This window comes from Nematolebias whitei, chromosome 9 (assembly GCF_014905685.2).
Source record: "Nematolebias whitei isolate Nwh7 chromosome 9, NemWhi1, whole genome shotgun sequence".
In the NCBI taxonomy this organism is placed as follows: Eukaryota; Metazoa; Chordata; class Actinopteri; order Cyprinodontiformes; family Rivulidae; genus Nematolebias; species Nematolebias whitei.
In genome coordinates, this window is record NC_056506.1 from 30,455,182 (window position 1) to 30,465,343 (window position 10,162).

Genomic DNA, 10,162 nt, shown 5'->3' on the forward strand with positions numbered 1-10,162 from the left:
AGCGTTCACACAACGATGACAGAATGTGCAGGTGGTGTCAGTTCATCAGATGCTGCTCTGTGGGCTCAAAATGGAGGGTGTGTTCAAGAGAGAAAAGAGACGAAAATCAATGTGTGACGTGAACAAGAAAGTGAGCCAGGGAAGGAAAGACGAAAGAGATTTGAGGGCAGAGGAGATAAGATGTGTAATATGAGATAATGGAGTGATATTCAAAATATATCCCTGGAGCTAGGAGTTAAAAGAGAACATTAAAAGAAAACATATTTGGATCACTTATGAATGTGTAAGCTTCCATGCTAATTTGCCCAAACTTTCCTTTTCTTCATATTGATGCAGGGCCCCAAAGGGCATAAAAGTGGAGGCAGGCCAATTTGCAACACACAAATAGTGCGTGTGTGTGTGTCGACATGTGACGAGCAGAAAAGGGACAGTGTTGAGAGCGTAGCCTTTTATGACCCAACACACTTTGACAACTTGGCCATGGCTCGAGGATACGAGCAATGTTGCTGTTTCATCTGGCAATTTTAAGCAAAAATAAATAAATAAAATAATATAACAGCTCTCCCTCGATAGGTTTGATTGTTTGGAGAGCCTTTGTGGCTGCGAGTTGAAGAGCAGAGTTAAAGGCATGTCAGTGTGGCCCCTGGATTTTGCTCACTGGTTGCTAGAGGAGTCATGCTGTCAGTCTGCAGGACAAGAAGTGAGGGATGCTGGAGAAGATATGATGGAAGCTGCTTTTATGCAACACTGCTCTCTGCTGGCTCACAAGGTGAGCCACACAGGAGTGAAACAAGCCACACAGAAGCTGTCTTATTCTGGAAATAAATATATTTATGACACATTCCAGCTTCATTTAACAACTAAATGTATCGGTTTTGTAAAGAAAAGTGGGCTAAAATAGTCAATTCAATTTATTTATATAGCACCAAGTCACAACAGAAGTCATCTCAGGGCACTGAACAGAAACATTCATATACACAAAGGAAAGATATGGGATTAGAGGGACTGTATTAAACTGGGTCAAAAGTTACTTGGAAAACAGAAAACAGTATGTACAGATGGAAAATGTTGTTTCTGATTGTTTGGAGATTGTTTGAGGGGTTCCTCAGGGTTCAGTGCTGGGGGCTAAATTATTCATTTTATACTTAAGTGACCTATGCTATATAACTCAGAATATTAAAATTGTTTTATTTGCAGATGACACAAATGACTTTTTTGTTGGAGATGATATAGAGCAGTTGCTCGATGAAGTAACTAAAACTATGAACAAACTGAAATTATGGTTTGACGAGAATAAGTTGTCTTTAAATTTGACCAAAACAATAAATGTGCTATTTGGGAATAGTAGTTCACATAAAGAGATCAAAATAAAGATATATGGTGTAAACATTGAAAGAGTAAATGATTATAGATTTGATGATAAAATAACATGGAAACCTCATATTAGATATATACTAAATAAACTGTCAAAAAGTATTGTCAAACTGGTTGAAAACAACAAAGTCCATGTTCAATAATCCAGGTATAAAATCCAAAATTTTTCAGTCAGGTCATCTGGACAGTTTCTTTTTATGCACTGAAACGTTTCGCCTTCGATCCAGAAGGCTTCATCAGTCAAGGAAACACACAACAAAACTGATTCTTCCCCCAACAGCTTACTCCAAAGTGGAACAAACCAGTTCTGCTTGTGATTAGATGGTCTCTTTGGTACGTCCCTCCTCCATTGCCAGCCCTCTTCCTTGTTGACAGTCTTGGATTTGTTGGAATCCAATTGGAGTTGGAAATGTTGGATTTTATACCTGGATTATTGAGCATGGACTGTGTTGTTTTCAACCAGTTTGATAATAAAAAATATAATATAAAAATAATAATTTGACCTTATTTATGTGAGGAGCAGACTGCTTTGAATTTAACGCCATCGTAGAACTCTCATCTTGAGAGACAGTGGAAAGGAAAAACTCCCTCATGAGGAAGAAACCTTTAGCAGAACCAGGCTCAGGACAAGCGACCATCTGCTTCAACCAGCTGGGTTTGAGAGGAACAGGAAGGAGGAACAGATACACAATGGCAGGTCAAGAATCACATGTTAAGATAAAAATAGCAGTATCAAGTGAAAACTATTTAATTTTAACAATTCATTTAAGGAAATGAGGTAAATTTGTCCTCTAGTAGTGTGAGATGACAGCATAACAAGTCAACACTAACTATAGGATTTATCAAAAAGATAAGTCTAAAGTCCACTCTTAAAACTGGACAATGTGTCAGTCTTACAGACAGAAACTGGAAGTTGGTTCCACAAGAGAGGAGCCTGATAACTGAAAGATCTTCCTCCCATTCTGATCTTGGAAACTCTAAGAACCACAAGTAAGCCTGCAGTCTGAGAGTGAAGTGCTCTGTTAGGAAAATATGGAACAGTAAGATCTCAAATATAAGATGGAGCTAGGTTGTTCAGGGCTTTGTAGGATAGAAGAAAGATTTTGAATAGTGCAGGTAAAAAACAAACTCAATTCCACAAGCAGCACACCCACATAGCGGAACAACCAGTTTGCTGGTGATAAAATGGTTTCTGGGGCCCACCCTCTCCCCTGTCGACTCCTATGAGGCAGCCATAGCCAAAGTGGTGTGTGCTGCTTGTAGGACTGAGTTTGTTGTGGCTCTTCGGACTGATGAAGTCATTTGGATGAAGGACGAAACATCTCAACAAAAAAAAAGAAACTGTCCAGATGACCTGACTGAACGATGTTGGACTAAAATAGGTTTTGAAATAAGAAAATGTAAAATAAAATAACTAAGTGAGGAAAAGAGAAGCTATCCTGGCCAGTAAGAAATATATGAAGATAAATCATTAATATGTGCTTGCAGATCCAAAGACATACATAAAGATGAAGAAAACAAACGCGTTCCCACATTTACGAACATTGTCAGATTACGTGTGAAGGACCAGCGGAGATGGCAGTCATACTGCAGTAAAGGTCCAAGTGTGATGATTTTTGATGTTTTAATCCAAAAAAGTTTAATCTGGTCCTCTGGACATTCAAAAAAAAAAAAAAAAGATTGAACTTTTTTGGATTTTTCTACCTGGATTATTGAGCATGCATCAGGATATTTTATGTTTTAACTTTAAATTTACTGTTTTATTAGCTTTTATTTTTTTACTGCTCAAGCAATGTATAGCATGTTAATGTAGAGTTGTGTATACATTGCCTTGCGAAAGTATTTGGCCCCTTGAACTTTTCAACCTTTTGCCACATTTCAGGCTTCAAACATAAAAGATATAACATTTTTATTTTTTGTGAAGAAAATACAAAAAGTGGGACACAATCATGAAGTGGAATGAAATTTATTGGATGTGTCAAACTTTTTTAACAAATAAAAAACTGAAAAGTGGGGCGTGCAATATTATTGGGCCCCTTTACTTTCAGTGCAGCAAACTCACTCCAGAAGTTCAGTGAGGATCTATGAATGATCCAATGTTGTCCCAAATGACCGATGATGATAAATAGAATCCACCTGTGTGTAATCAAGTCTCCGTATAAATGCACCTGCTCTGTGATAGTCTCAGAGAGCATCATGAAGACCAAGGAACACACCAGGCAGGTCCGAGATACTGTTGTGAAGTTTAAAGCCAGATTTGGATACAAAAAGATTTCCCAAGCTTTAAACATCCCAAGGAGCACTGTGCAAGCAATCATAATGAAAAGGAAGGAGTGTCAGATCACTGCAAATCTACCAAGACCTGGCCGTCCCTCTAAACTTTCATCTGGAACAAGGAGAAGACTGATCAGAGATGCAGCCAAGAGGCCCATGATCACTCTGGATGAACTGCAGAGATCTACAGCTGAGGTGGGAGAGTCTGTCCATAGGACAACTATCAGTCGTACACTGCACAAATCTGGCCTTTATGGAAGAGTGGCAAGAAGAAAGCCATTTCTCAAAGATATCCATAAAAAGTGTTGTTTAAAGTTTGCCACAAGCACCTGGGAGACACATCAAACATGTGGAAGAAGGTGCTCTGGTCACATGAAACCAAAATCCAACTGTTTGGCCACAATGCAAAACGATATGTTTGGCATAAAAGCAACACAGCTCATCACCCTGAGCACACCATCTCCCCTGTCAAACATGGTGGTGGCAGCATCATGGTTTGGGCCTGCTTTTCATCAACAGGGACAAGGAAGATGGTCAGAATTGATGGGAAGATGGATGGGGCCAAATACAGGACCATTCTGGAAGAAAACCTGTTTGAGTCTACAAGAGACCTGAGACTGGGACGGAGATTTATCTTCCAACAAGACAATGATCCAAAACATAAAGACAAATCTACAATGGAATGGTTCACAAATAAACGTATCCAGGTGTTGGAATGGCCAAGTCAAAGTCCAGACCTGAATCCAATCAAGAATCTGTGGAAAGAGCTGAAGACTGCTGTTCACAAACGCTCTCCATCCAACCTCACTGAGCTCGAGCTGTTTTGCAAAAAAGAATGGGCAAGAATTTCAGTGTCTCCATGTTCAAAACTGATAGAGACAAACCCCAAGAGACTTGCAGCTGGAACTGCAGCAAAAGGCGGCGCTACAAAGTATTAACGCAAGGGGGACGAATAATATTGCACGCCCCACTTTTCAGTTTTTTATTTGTTAAAAAAGTTTGACACATTCAATAAATTTCATTCCACTTCACGATTGTGTCCCACTTGTTGATTCTTCACAAAAAATCTAATTTTATATCTTTATGTTTGAAGCCTGAAATGTGGCAAAAGGTTGAAAAGTTCAAGGGGGCTGAATATTTCGCAAGGCACTGTATACATATGCAAACTTTTTTGCTTTTAAATTTGTGGAATTCATGCTTCAGAAAACAGGAATTGATATTTTAGTTCATAATTTGCCTAATTTGGTCAATAAATAAAATGCCATAACACCATTTTTATACCTTTTGTTACTGAGGTTTACAAAGAGGGCATCTTCAAGTGTTAAATTAAGTAGTTTTCTATCAAACCTATTGAATTTATTGACTTTTATTTATTTTTTTAAAAACTGCTGAACAGTCTAGAAGAAGTGATTCCACATTTTCTGGTCTGGATTTGGAAGCGGGTTAACATCGGAGTAACGGATGTGCCTCAACGGTTGAACCGCTTTCTTTTCTTAGACATGAAGACATTTGTGCAGAAATGTTCTCAGAGAATTAAGACTTTAAAAAATGGCTGCAGGGTGGAACATCAGAATGTCCTCAAAGTGAAATCTGGATGGGACTTCAGCGTAAGAGGACGAGCACAGGAGAAACAAGGTAAGTGATGCAACAAAAATACTGCAATTAGATATTAATGTGGAGTTTTAATAAGACCACTTCATCTAAAATACGCTGCATGACAAATGTCCCTTTTAATCCGTCGTGTGTTCATGTGGATACTGCGTTTTCTTCAGTGTGACTGGCCCCTGAGGTGTGTGTATGCATGTGCACAGGAGTGTTCAGTGTTGACGGCTTGCAGCAGCGTGCATTCTTGCTTAGAGAGCACGTGTCCTCAGGGCTTGTTCCTCTCTCGATGACCTCTGGTGAAGCCATTATTTTCTGCATTAATGATGAGCAGCAGCAGCCAGAGATGAGAGAGATGGACTTTGTCCCGAGGCGGAGGAGCGCGTTGATTGTGGGCCACGTCAGAAAAAGAAAACTCTTCCCACAAGCAGCTCAAACAACCAAGTGATGAAAAATAAGCTGTAATTTTTTTTGGACATTATAGATTATTTCTGTAAGTGAAGTGATCAATATAACTTTCTTAGCAATTTGGCTCCTGCCAACTACCGTACAATTAAATTCCAACTAGAAAAACATTGAAGTGTATGGATGCATGGGCCAAGATTAAAATATATAAATTATAACGTCTTAATTGGAAACAATCAGCTCAAACACGAACCTGCAACAGAACAAAGTGCAGTTATTCTTTTCAAGACGCCCACTCAGGAAATCCTGGCTGAAGGAAGACGACTGTAAATGAAGGACTTTAGCATTCACCATTATGTCTTTGGTAAGTCAGAGGGAACCCCCCCGGGGCTCCTCAGCACAGCACGGCACAACTTTTCAAAGGGCTCCAGATTAAAGTCACTGAAAGTTCCCACTGGGGTCTGAGGCCAGGATCCCATTAAGCAGCCCAACCGCACCGCCGGCCATAATTGTGTCGTCGAGAATTCAGAGCAGCGGTTGCTTGATAAGCGAATTTAAGGAGAAATAAAAAAAAGCAGAGGCTAAAAAAAAAAAAGAGAAAAGAAAAAAGCAAAGGGGGTTTGGGGGTCTTGGGCGACCATTAGGACCTTCATTTGCGCACCACTAATTTGTTTTAAATGACTGAGGGAAAGGTGAGAGCTTTATAAAGCAATCAAGCCCACACCATTTTCAGGTCTGTGTGACAGAATGCTGATAAATGAAAAACATTACACTTTATAGCCAAACACTCCACTGCTGCTAGTGTTTTTATCACAGTACTTGCTCTGCAGTGGAATAATCAATACTGTGACTTTGGGTATTTTTCAGTTTCCAAGTCCTTCCAGCCTGTTTTGTGTTACAAGGCTTGACGGTGATTTTTATGGGCTTCTACGTTGATAAAGCTACTAAAGCCATGTGGCATACAGCTAAGGGCACTGATGTGGTAGAAAATGTACAAACAAAAATCCACTTTTATTGATTATTTAGTTTCAGTATGCTTTTGAATGTTGGAATTTATTTCAACATTTGAGATTCTGAAGTTTCTGAGACTTTTGGTGAATAATAACAAAACTTTTTGTACACATAAAAAAGATCTAAACCCCAACTTGAGAACAGCTCAATGAAAAGTTTGGATAAACATACTTATACCCAATCAGTAGGTGTGTTCAGATATACTCAACTGAACAACCTGCTATTCTTTCCGACTGGTACAGCAACAGTTATGCAACATCAGCCACTCTCAAGTTATGATTCAGGTCTTTATAGTGAGATCATCGATAACCCTCTGAAAAATGCTACTGCCATGCAATAAAGATTACATCAACAGCTTCAAGAGGATTTTTTCTGCTTCTTCTTCTCTGCCTCTTCTTCTTTTTCCTTCTCAATCTCAGCCACCAGAGTCTCAATCTCCTTGGATTCCAAAATCTATATATGTACAAAACAAATAGGAGTTAGCAAAAGTGTGTTTAAAAAAAAAAGAAGACAATTTTAAGCATTGCTTACTTTAAGTGGCTGGTTTCGTCTGATCACAGCAAGTTCAATATTTTTTCCTCCAGACTGGACAACCTGTGGCCAGTTACAGACGAATTATCCTTTTTGTTCAGCAAATTATTTTCATTTGATCTTTAAAAACAAAAAAAGCCTATCGCTTTATGTACCTCAAGCAAAGCCTTAATTGCCAACTTGATTGCCTCATTGTCCCCAGCGATGGCTTCCTCTGTGTAATTCTTCTCCAAGAACTCCCTCACAGTTTTTGCACTACGGCCGATCGCATTTGACTGATTATTTCATTAACAAATGGAAAAAATAAAAACCAGTGATAACGGTTAGATGGATACAACTGTTAACTATCTAAAACCAAACAACAGTAGGAAGTATGCAGGGCAAAATTACGGACCTTCCATGCGTGGTAGGTTCCTGACGGGTCTGTCTGATACAACCTGGGAGTTCCATCGTAGTCAAAACCAACGATTAAGGCTGAGATTCCAAATGGTCGGCGGCCATTGCTTTGAGTGTAGCGCTGCAATAATAACAAAAAAGAAAAATCAGCATTAAAAACATGTATCATTACAGTGTTTCCCCTATATAACGTGCCATGGTGAGGCGCTCATCTTGTCTGTGATTTTTGACTGGGGCGAGGGGAGAAGACACGTCTGAGCTGCTCGCTGTACCAACAGTTCTTGAGCGGGGGTGTGGGTAGACAGAGACACATCTGAGCCGCGAGCTGTTTGTACCGGCAGTTTTCGAGCAGTGGAGGGGACAGAGACGCATCTTGTACAGACAGTTTTCGAGCCTGAGTGCTGCCTTTAGCTTTATAGCTAGCGCGCCTTGTGCAATACAACACGAAGCTACGTCAGTGCCGACGGGTGGGAGTGGGGTGCGCTTAGTTCAGTAGATTCGGTTGTGGTAGGGGAAACACTGCATTAATAAAATTAGAAAAATCCAGCAACCAGGAAGCACAATACATACACAAAAAAGATTCTTGGCCTCTTAAAAGTTATATTGATTCTTCTTAGCAAGCGAAAAGTAAACTTTAAGTTAACCGTGAAAGGCTAACGTACCTGTTTCAGGGTAGCTATGTAACGTGTGATGTATTCCACTGTGACAGGATCCTCCACTGTTAGCCTGTGGCTCTGGCACTCAACCCGTGCTCTGTTTATCACAATACGAGCATCTGCTGTCAGACCTTAAAAGCAATGAACAAAAATGACATAAAATTAAAAACAGTAGTGGTAAATGAGGAGGAATTTTTTTATTATTAAATAAAAAGAGTAATATTTAGTAACAATGTGCAGTAGATCTTTGCTTTGGTTAAAGTTTGGGTGAAATCAGACATTTTAAAAAGGTACCTGCAAATGCCATGCAGACGTGCTCATCTAGTGCACAGATCTTGCGGACAGTTCTTTCCTCTTGCAACTTTGCAACAGATTTCTTCTCCACGCCGAGGACAACAATGTCTTTACCCCTGATTCCCACCTGCACAAGGAATACAAAACTAAAATGTTATCATCCCTTAATAATGCATTCCAACAAGTTCATTCATTCAACATTTATTTATATTCCCGTCGAGTCTCAGGGACTCATTTACAAGAGAGACCTGATTTTAACAAAGAATGATGACAACAGTAGACAATCATAAAAAGCATACAAATTGAGAAGTTGGAAGAAAAAGTGTTCATTTGTTAAATGGACTGTACTTATATAGCACCTTTCTATCTGATCAAGATACTCAAAGCGCTTTACACTACAATCTGTGCTCTCATTTACCCATTCATACAGCACTCTACTAGATCTCTACAAAGCTAATTGAACAAATCATTCTAAAGAGACTAATCAGAGCTTTATCACATTCATACACTGATGGGACGCACATCGGAGGCAGTGAGAGGTTCAGCGTCTTGCCCAGGGACACTTCGGCATGCGACTGCTGGTGGAGTCGAACCCCCCAACTCATGCATTGAAGGACGACTGCTCTAACCACTCAGCCACAGCCGCCCCTTTGTTAACAGCAAATACCATAAATCCAAAATAAATTGAATTAACAGTTCAGGCCTTGTTGAACCCATTTGTGTCTGTGGAACTGGTTTTAAATTTTTATCAAACTAACGTCACCATTCAGCAAAATCAAGAAATAAACTACATTTACAATTATGCAAACAAATCCCCAAAAAACTCAAGAAGTACTTACATTTAAAAAGTAATCTAACAATGTTAAGGGCAACTTTTAATCATATATGCTGTTTATATTGCTTGTAATAGTAAACATCTGCCAAGTATTTTCCTCATCTAAAAAGGCCTTTTCTTACTTTGCTCCTGGAACACCTTGCAAAAAGATCTGAAGCTGTCCAGTTTGATTTCTTTGAGCTCTTAAACAATTTTTAGCGTCAATAGAAAATCTAAGCAAATATGTTCTTGTTTTTAGTATTTTACTTTGTTTTATATTGCATCTTGATTTGACTGTTTTTATATAACTACTTTTATTCGATTTTAATTGCTTTTGTTGAATTATTGTTGTCTGCATTTTATATGTTGTTTGTCTAAAACCATATCTTGTAAATGAGCCCTCATGACTCAATGAGACTAACCTGTATAAATAAAAGGTTAAATGAATGAAAAAAAAAAAAATCTGTAAAATTGAGTGAAATTTGAAACACCAAAATGCACTAGGCCCATCTGACCCACAAACCCTGGAGCTGTGTAACAAAAATATGAATACCAATACAAGGAAGGGATGAATAAAAAAAACATCATAGCTTACTCAATGTCTGTGTTTTCACTCCAAGTCAGGTTCATTCATGTTCCCCAGTTAACTCTTATATATGAAAATTACTTTTATTCAAATAAATAGTGAGCATTTAAAATAACCTCTGTGTTTCTGTGTACGATATAGCAACTGTAGCCTGAGTTTTAGCAACTGTAGTCTGAGTTTTAGCTACTGTAGCCTGAGTTTTAGCTACTGTAGCCCGAG

The 10,162-nt window shown here is 38.9% G+C and overlaps 1 protein-coding gene across 1 annotated transcript in view; it reads right to left on the reverse strand.

Moving 5' to 3' along the window:
• Nucleotides 1–6,695: 6,695 nt before the first annotated feature.
• psma8 (proteasome 20S subunit alpha 8) overlaps nt 6,696–10,162 on the reverse strand; it is a 4,517-nt gene continuing 1,050 nt past the window's right edge. The window contains exons 2-7 of the mRNA XM_037682199.1: nt 8,544–8,670; nt 8,256–8,380; nt 7,592–7,714; nt 7,353–7,472; nt 7,198–7,260; nt 6,696–7,119 (exon numbers count right to left, since the gene is read on the reverse strand). Coding sequence (XP_037538127.1) covers nt 7,024–7,119; nt 7,198–7,260; nt 7,353–7,472; nt 7,592–7,714; nt 8,256–8,380; nt 8,544–8,670 — 654 coding nt within the window. The 3' untranslated portion in view covers nt 6,696–7,023. The remainder of the gene's footprint in view (nt 7,120–7,197; nt 7,261–7,352; nt 7,473–7,591; nt 7,715–8,255; nt 8,381–8,543; nt 8,671–10,162) is intronic.